General features: G+C 37.1%; 1 protein-coding gene and 1 long non-coding RNA gene across 2 annotated transcripts in view; one reads left to right on the top strand and one right to left on the bottom strand.

Annotated features, from left to right (window-relative positions):
- The window catches only part of LOC136257532 (uncharacterized), a 188,694-nt gene that overhangs the window by 111,996 nt on the left and 66,578 nt on the right, over positions 1 to 10,120 (top strand). The window lies entirely within an intron of this gene.
- Positions 1,198 to 9,475, bottom strand: LOC136258351 (uncharacterized). Its single transcript, XM_066051667.1, has 4 exons — positions 9,061 to 9,475; positions 8,111 to 8,727; positions 1,360 to 1,547; positions 1,198 to 1,311 (listed from the first exon to the last, which is right to left on the bottom strand). Exons 1-4 carry the CDS (start codon positions 9,473 to 9,475, stop codon positions 1,215 to 1,217), a joined length of 1,317 nt encoding a protein of 438 aa, XP_065907739.1. The 3' UTR covers positions 1,198 to 1,214.

The following is a 10,120-nucleotide window of genomic DNA, read 5'->3' on the forward strand; positions in this document are numbered from 1 at the left end:
GAAACACAATATATAGCATGCCAATCTGAGGACATGCTTCCCCAGCAAAATGTTTGTTAGCATTGTTTAGAAGTTGATTTTAGCAGTTAGCAATTATTATTATACTTGACTGTTATATTAGACTCTATATATTATCTTGATCATGCTTGACCAGTGTTGGAGACCTCAGAAACTGCCCCTAAGCTAACTTGCTTTTTTTGTCAAAATATCAATGATTTGTCTCTTGTAACTAATAATATCCTACTTTGCAGTAAAACAACTTGCACAAATGCAAAGCCAACTAGTATGTGTGATGTAGATACAGACTAGTGTACTGATTATACACCTATTACTATCATACTGTGCACAATTAATATAGTATACTATTTTAGACTATTTATGCATGTATTATGTGTGGCACTGTAATTTTAAAACCAACTACACTGTAGGTCAGCATAGCTACTGCAGACCAGGATTGAATGTCCCAACAGTTGGTCTGCATATGAACTGGCTTATATTAATGGTAAAACATTTGTACAATTTGTCCACAATGTTTATGCTACATAGTTAGTACTGAATAGCAAAATTAATACTGTACAGTAGTCTGCAAAACAAGAGCAAAATACTATAATATACACTATGTGTTAAACAAATACATACTATAACAGGCAAACCTTTTCATATTAATCTTGCAAGTTACAGTACTTGAGTATATATGCATCAAGTGGTTCCACAAAAGCCTACAAACAGCAGCATTGGTTTCTTACTGTATAAACTAGATACTATATTGTTATTATTTTTTTTATATTTGTATTTCAACTTCAAAGATTAGTCGATTCATTTTTACTGGTTGCTATATTAGAGTGTTTCATTGCTGTGTACCTAACCAATACAACTAGTACTATAGCAAAACTTCTTGATATTTATTTGGGACATGTCTGATTATTCCAAGGTGTCCATAATAATTGTACTATGTAAGTTCCACTGTATTCTAAGCTGAGTGAAAACGATTGTTTCAAATGCCAGCAAAACCAGTACACCTATTTCCATGACCATAGCCAAGCCTTGCACACTGATAAAGCATCCCATTACTATACTAAAAATAATGTGTAAAGCATAATAACTATAGTTCTAGCAAGAGTACATAATAATCTCTCTTCTATTATTATGTACTCTTGTAGAAGGCTCTTCTATTATTATGTACTCTTGGTTCTAGTACACAATAAAACACTTCATCACACTCTCTGGTATACTCCAAGATGAGCATGACACTTTGAGCATGAATGACACACATCTTTACTTTGGTCCACAAAAAGAGGCCACAACATAAACCTGTGATGAAGACTTATAGCAACCACAGCAAAAAATAAGATTACTTACGGCCAAAAGAATAATGTGAAGAGCAATACAATTACCAACATCCATGTCAAGGAACCAATCTTGAATGTGGTCTTTGTAACCATCTCTTCATGGCATTTGGGGCACACTATTCTAACTGGATACTCCCCAAAGTAAACAGTTACTCGTCTCGATGACTGAATATCCCTGGTAGTGACACTCGATGGTGACTAAAAGTCAAATAATGACATGTACTGTATATCAAGAGAATTAGCCAAAATTTAAAAATGCATTCTACCAATAAAAAATAAATAAAAAAAGATACTAATAATGACATAACAGAATCATGTTTTCAGTAGTGCATAACGATTTCATAATCTGTTGTCCTGCCATAAATTAAAATAAGAAAGTTCTCTAGTACAATGTTTACACATATATCTTCTCAACTATTTTATAGCATATTTATCATGTTTTTATGAAAATTCTCTGGGAAAAGCCTCAAGGCCATACTAATGGGATGCACAAAAAGGTTTGCTATGTCAGGGCCAGAGTTTCCAGACCACTTTTCAGCTACTTGAAAACTGTGATACTCTAATAGAATATAAAATACAGCCATTGATAAGCCATTGCATCTATGTCAATTGTCTTCAAATTAATTTTCAGAGGTTCCAGTGAGTCATCTGTATGGCATTGCATTGGGGTCGTGCATGCTTCAGAATCTGTATCTCAAAGAACTAAAGTTACACATTTCAGAACTTTTTGTATCATCAACAAAATTGCTATAGATATTAATTGGTACTGTAGCACAAAATCTACCAGAATAATATCCTTAATATTGACAAACAAGGGGAAAGGATTGTACAGTGTATATCAAGACACACGGTAGTGTGTCGTGCGGCCCAAGTAGCCGGCGCGCCACACCGTGAGTATATTTACAGGAAGAAAGTAAACGCGATTTTCACACCTTTGTAGCTCCGTGATTCCTTATCCTATTAAAACCAAAGTTGCTACAGAAATGCCGGCGCGGTAGGGGAGTCCACATACCAAATTAGAAGAAAATCGCTCCAGCCATTTCCGAGATACGAGCGGCCAAAGTTTGGGTTTTTTTTCTTCGTTTTTTTCTTCTTCTTCTTCTACTTCTTCTTCTTCTTCTTTTCGCACACTTTGCAAAATCCGCAATAAAACACGAATGCGTGCTTGGATCGGGCTGAAATTTGGCACACTTAAAGGGCTCATTAAGGCGAATCTCAGTACCAAGTTTGGTAGGAATCCGATGAACATTCACGGAGTTATGACCGATTATCTGCGTAAAATAAGGTCGAAGGTCTGTCACGCCCACAGGGTAAACCGCTTGAAGGAATGAGCTGAAAATTGCTATGTAGATGGAGTAACTATCGTAGGTAGGGTCCGCAATCCGAAAAATCAACTTTTACAAATCGATCCCCCTACCATTGTGGGATGTTCATTGTGGTATCCCATTGCTAGATCCACCATGAAACCGGAGGCACGATTGTTGTCTTCACAGAAATATCGATTTTAGTATTTCGTGAGATGCAAATATTATTTTTTAAATTTCGTGCTCCACACAAAGAACAGGATAGAACTTGCTGCTTAGCTAGATATTATCTAGAGTTAATGTAGTTAAAAAGTACGCACAGTAATAAGCAAATGATTTACTGGGTTCCCGGCACAGGGTCGCTTTCTCTCAAAAAGCAGAAAACGAAACACAAATTTTCGAATTCAAAATGCCCTACCAGCCAAGACAAGAAAAGCCAACTCTTCCTCATAGTGATGTGATAAGGTTGGATGCATAGTCTGTCTATGCTGTTAGTCTGGATAAGATCTGAGACTTCTCACCATCTGGGTGAAGAGCGTCAAAATTTTCGTGCGTCATTTCAAGGGATTCTCTCAATGGTACCAAAGTGCTTTCCAGTACTTCTGATGCCACACTGGTCACTTAATTTTGTTTAGAATGATGATAAATGATGGATCAAAACGTTTGGTAGTAGTAGTAGTTGGTGTTTCTGTGATTTCATATGATGCAGTATACCAGCAGCTCACCAGGAGCTCCACCCAGCTCGAATCAAAAATGACAGATTATGTGCTTTTTTCGGTTTGTTTTTGGATGTTTTGCAGCATAATGGTGATGTAGGGTGATCTAGTGAAGATTCGAAGCCGCTGTGGAACGTAAGAGGTGAAGTCAAATTTGGACGATTTTGCTGCCTCCCGTGATGCATAGCTTAGAACGAGGCGTGGAAGCCGTGGATGAAATAATAATTGACAACCGCTGCTACCAAACGTTCAGGGACATTTTTTGCCATAGTTTTAATTTATAATTGATGATTGTTGTGGCTGCAGAGGCGCTGGAATTGGCTAGAAAGCGCGACACAATTCTTTGATGCGGCAGAAAATTTTGACGTTCGTCACCCAGATGGTGAGAAGTCTCAGATCTTTTCCAAACTAACAGCATAGACAGACTATGCAGCCAACCGTATCGAAACACTATGAGGAAGAGTTGGCTTCTCTTGCCCTGGGTGGTAGGGCAGTTTGAATTCGAAACGTCGTATCTCTTTGTCTGTTTTTTCAAAGAAAGCAACCCTGTGCCGGGCACCCAGCGAGCTCTTTACTTATTTCTGTGAGTACTTTTCAACTACAACAACTCTGGATACCATTTGGCTAAGTAGCAAGTTTCATCCGGTCCTATGTGTGGAGCACGAAATTTTAAAAATAAAGTTTGCATCTTGCGAAATACTGAAAACAATATTTCTGTGAAGACAACAATCGTGCCTCCAGTTTCATGGTGGATCAAGCACTGGGATACTACAATGAACATCCCACAATGGTAGGGGGATTGATTTGTAGAAGTTGATTTTTCGGATTGCGGACCCTATCGTAGGAGTGCCTTTTTGTGGTTTGAAAGGAATCCAGTTAAAGGCCATCGAGATATGACACAAAACCCAACCTATGTCACAATTACGCGATCGACTTTTATGAATAAAAAAAACTATTAGTTTTCACGCCTACCAGGCAAACCGCTTAGAGCAGTGAGCTGAAAATCGGTGTGTAGCTGGAATAATTATCATAGAAAGTCCTTGCAGTAGTACAGAAGAATCGGATTACAAACCACTGAGTTATGATTCCAAAGCCAACTACGTGTAGCATATGCGAGATCGAGATACTCTAATAGAACAGTCACCCTAATAAAGCATTCAGCTACGTTTATAACTTACTCCATTATAGAATTTCTTTGGCATTGCAAGTTATTCTGTAGGGAGTTCAGCTACAAACAGTTAATCTTATAGACAATTCAGCTACAAGTAAGTCATCCTGTAGAGAGTTCAACTACAAATATGTTGCTGTAGAGATTCAGAACATTATAAGTCACACTGAGGAGAATTCAACTATAAACAAGTCACCTTGTAGAGAGTTCAGCTACAACAAGTCACTCTGTAGAGAATTCAGCTACAAACAAGTCACTGCATAAAGGGTTCAGCTACAAAAAAAGCTACCTAGTAGAGAGTTCATCTAGATCAGCTACAAACAAGTTACTTTATGCAATGTTCAGCTACAAGTAAGTCACTCTGTAGAGAGTTCAGCTACAAACAAGTTACTCTGTAGTACAAACAAGTCACCGTGGAGAGAGAGTTCAGCAACCAATCAAAAAACCACCATGTAAAAGAGAATCAGCTATACAAACAAGATATAACTCTATAGAGAGATCAGGTAGAAACTTAACAGATCACACTGTAGAGAGTTCAGCTAGAAACAAGTCATCCAGACTGAGTAGAGAGATCAACTAGAAAACATCACCTTGTAGAGAGTTCAAATCACCCTACAGATAGTTCAGCTACTAACAAATCACCCTATAGAGAGATCAGCTAGAAGAAGTCACCTTGTAAAGAGTTTAGCTACAAAGAAACTACCATGTAGAGAATTCAGCTATGAACAGATCATCCTGTCGAGAGTTCAGCTAGAAAAAAGTCATCCTGTAGAGAGATCAACTAGAAGAAGTTACCTTGTAGAGAGTTCAGCTACAAAGAAACAACCATGTAGAAAGTTCAACTGCAAACAAATCAAACTGTACAGAGTTCAGCTACAAACAAATCACCCTGTAGAGAGATCAACTAGAAACAAATCACCCTGTAGAGAAATCAACTAGAAGAAGTTACCTTGTAGAGAGTTCAGCTGCAAACAAACCATCATGTAGAGACTTCAGCTGCAAACAAATCACCCTGTAGAGAGTTCAGCTACGAAAGGATCACCCTGTAGAGAGTTCAGCTAGAAACAAGTCATCCTGTAGAGAGATCAGCTAGAAGAAGCTACCTTGTAGAGAGTTCAGCTACAAAGAAACCATCATGTAGAGAGTTCAGCTGCAAACAAATCACCTGTAGAGAGTTCAGCTACAAACAAATCTCCCTGTAGAGGGATCAGCTAGAAGAAATTACCTTGTAGAGAGTTCAGTTACAAAGAAACCACCATGTAGAGAGTTCAGCTGCAAACAAATCACCCTGTAGAAAATTCAGCCACAAACAAATTACCCTGTAGAAAGATCAGTTAGAAGAAGTTACCTTGTAGAGAGTTCAGCTACAAAGAAACCATTCTGTAAAGAGCTCAGCTGCAAACAAATCACCTGCACAGAATTCAGCTACAAACAAACCACCCTGTAGAGAGATCAGCTAGAAGAAGTTACTTGTATATTGTTCAGCTACAAACAATTCACCCTATAGAGAGAGCAGCAAGAAGAAGTAACTTTGTAGAGTGTTCAGTTACAAAGAAACCACCATGGAGAGTTCTGTAATAAATATATGTAAAATTTGTACATTTACTGATAAAATCAGAAATATTTAAAGTACATCTGCTTCATCTTTTCTTCTTCCTGTGGAAAAGAAAAAAAGACAGGTTAAAAAAGTCCCAAAGCCGGCCTATGGCCGGATAGGCTGGCTTTGGGGTATACAAATACAAAAAGAAGTGAAATCTAATCCAAAACAGCCAGCTGTAAAAAAAAGTGTGCAGCCCTCAAAAAGGCTATGGTGAAAAAAGATGTGAAATCCAAGGTGGCGGCCAAGAAATGGCTGTGATGGTAGGTTAATGGTAAAAATTTTAATAACAGCAATTTAGATGAATTTTTTGCCAAGACCAAGCAGCACAAAAATTCACCTGAATTGTTGTTATTAAAATTTTTACCATTAACCTACCATCACAGCCATTTCTTGGCCGCCACCTTGGATTTCACATCTTTTTTCACCATAGCCTTTTTGAGGGCTGCACACTTTTTTTACAGCTCGCTGTTTTGGATTAGATAGTATATACGTACTGTAAAATAGCCTGCAGATGTCATTTCATAGAACCTATTTTCAAAAATTTCCCTGGAGGAGCATGCTGATGCATACTACATGTGACATGCAGATAAAAGTAGATAAAACTCTGATTGAAATATCACATCAGATCAATGAAAGTACAGTGTGCGTGACTATGACCATCACTGCAGTACGTGGGTGGCCTGACCACTCAAAATCTCTGGGCTCTGACCCTGCATGCAAATAATTAAAAAAAGATACTTATTCACAGTAATATGTATCCAATTTTAAAGGACTCTAATTGGTGAAAATGCACATCATGAAAAATATTGTCTGTAAATATAATAAATCAATGTAAAACTCTGTCAATTTGCAAATAGGAAAATTTACATGTAGAAATTTGCCAAATTGATTGTTGCAATGCATAGTTGGTGGAGACGGGGGAAGGGACCAGGGAAGCTATACCCCTCCCCCCACTTTATGGGCCACCGTTTGCAAGAAAAGATAGAGATACTCTAATAGAATAGTCAGGATCTAGATACTCTAAAACAGCAGTCGCAGTATTCAGAGAAGCAGCATGGCAAGCTACTAAGCTACATATGTGTAGTTATAAATAAGAATATGTAATTGGTGGAAGCAGCTATTGTCAGCAGCTATAGGTAGTTATTTCTTCTTTGGTCTTCAGCTTATAGCTGGCCTGGCCCCCTCACTCTTTTACCTGCCCTACAGCCCCTGTTACAATGGACTGTTACACACTGCTAAGCAAGGGTGTAATAATATGCAAGAATTTTTTAAGTAGGATTTCCAATGTAGCAAAGTAACATGTTCCAAACTAAATTAGAAGCCAAAATGTTAAGTTGTGGCAAGTTTTTCTCACATTTTAATATGTGATGTACCAAAATTTACCCTTGTGTAGGAAGCATGGTTCCTACACGTGTAGGGCTATATTAAGAAATTTAGTATATAGGAGATATTCCCACACTGGTGAATTTTGTAAGAAAGGTTCCTACACATGGCACAAGGTGTAGGACATTTTAGGAATAATTCCTAAATTTGTAGGAAAAATTCCTACATTAGGCCCTGGCTTATCGTACTCAAAATTTCATCTATTATGCTTTTGGGCATTGTTCAAAATCAAGCCTTTTATGCTCAAAATTATACTTTCAAAATAAAGACTATGCTCGAGAACTGACTGTTTTATTAGAGTACAACAGCGTTTCCTGACTGCTGTGTTAGAGTGACTACTCTATTACTGTAACAGTGGTTTGATCTTATTTCTGCAAAGAGTGAATAACCAACCAAGAAACAGTTAATTACATTACATTACATGTTTTTAAATATGAAATTTGTTTTCTTTCGGGCATGTGTATTGGGTATTGTAGCTAATTAAATTTTCAAATATAACTGCCTAGTTGGAACTATGTAAGTACAAGTATGGTATAATGATAGCTGTGCAAATCCAGCTTAATAGTCACATAAAGTACTCATAAACTTACATTCTCACTGTTCATGAAAGGCAATTTTGATACAATGTGCTGACAGGTTTCATGGTGTTTAAAAGCTTCAAGGAGAGCAAGACTCAATTTTTCCGCTCCTTGTTTTTGTCTTGTATGATTAAGAATTTGTAACTGTCTTTTAACTTTTTCTGATGTATAGAAAGCATTGTCAAGGAATATCATATATACTGTATTGTTATGATGATGTATTGCTTGCAACAGCATTATTATATCTTTTTCTGCTAATGTTGTTCTATTTTTTGCCAATCCAATCCACTCTAATGTTTTATTCTTCTTCAACATTTGAGCTATAGCTTTCATACCATCACTGGTTATACGACAACCACTCAGATGAATCATTTTTACACAAGTGTTGTCTGTTAAAGCTACTGACAGCTTGCACACAAAATCTTTATCTACTAGTTTGCAATATGACAGTATCAACCACTGAAGATTTTTCTGATTTTGAATCAGCTTCAATGAGCCATCTATTTGATTTTCACTGCCATCAACATCAATAATGCAAACACTGCTGTCAGTATTTCTTATGTTATCTATACATGTCTCACACTTACAACTGAATATTTTACTATCATGAGTCACATGTAAAATTAATACTTAAGTAAGTTATCAGCCTGGCAAGAGTCTAACCCTTTACAATTTACTGTCCACTACTTACCACTATGTGCGATGCAATAAGACAATGCTGATAAAATCTGAGGCGTTGCGGCAGATTCCTGGACAGAGAAGTAACAAGGTTCGTCATAGAAAAGGTAGCTCTAGCACATCTCTTTACATAGGTGAGGGCTTTGTGCTTCCGTAACTGCTGCTATCAGAGTAGCTTGAATATTCTCTTGAAATACAGTGAGACAAGTCATAGGAATACTGTTTTCCACAAATATGACCATCAAATATATTGCATACTTTTTGAAATCTAATAAATGTCTTACTTGCAATACTCCACATGAACCAATTTAATATTTTGCAGCCTGACATCTTAAACTTCAGCATGTAATTCACTGGAAGGAATTCTTTAAAAGTAACATTTGCAAATTTTGTCAGACCTGCATAAAATATCCATATCATTTCAAATTCAGTTTTGTTGAAAAGATTTTGTAGCTGCTTTTGCTGATATGGTTTAGATTGCCGAGATAAATACCAAGCTGCTAACAACTCCTGGAGAGTGCGATGAATAAATTCATAGGTTTTGCTAATAGAATGAATATGTCGATGATTAGTCACCTGCAGTAATCCCATCCCATCAAAGTCCTCATGATTCTGATCACCTGAAGTAAAGCAGTATTGTTCTATCTTGGACTCATCAAAGACTAGTGTTAAATCTTTTAGTAACTGATCATAAGCCATTTTACTTAGTCTAAGCAACAGATCATCAATTTCAGAAGGTAAGTATTCTAGTGTGCTGATGGATGCAATAACATATTTGATATAAATCTATGAAATTAGAAGAACTGTAACAGAATATATTTAGTTAGGGGATCTGTGATGTGTCTGACATACAGATACTGTAACAGATTTGGTGTGCACATATGCTCATGCCGGAAGTATAACAAGAAAATCATTTACAGCAGAACAAAGAAATATCATGCACAGGGATGATTTTGTAGGTAACCTAAAGCAGGATTGAATGTACATTCTACTGTAATGCACCTATCAATGTCATGCCCCACCCCCCAGGGTAAGGTGGGGCAATACAGGCAGTCTAGTGTCAAATTTCCCAGTGTTGGGACTAAGAAGCTTGTCAAAACTCCACTATATCCCGACCTTGAAGGTTTCTATAGCAGATTTGTTTTACCTATTAAAATATTTTTTGGTTCAGCAAACTGCCGCTGTCAAAAGCCCCAGGGATGGCGCAAGATGTAATATATGAAGAGTTATGTAGCTATAATTATTCAAGACTATAAATATGACTACTATTTAGCCACCAAATTAGCTGTGATGTACTCTTGCACCTTTATTGGCAAATTACTCACAGGCAGATTTGGGTGGAGA

Source organism: Dysidea avara, chromosome 6, assembly GCF_963678975.1.
Source record: "Dysidea avara chromosome 6, odDysAvar1.4, whole genome shotgun sequence".
NCBI lineage: Eukaryota > Metazoa > Porifera > Demospongiae > Dictyoceratida > Dysideidae > Dysidea > Dysidea avara.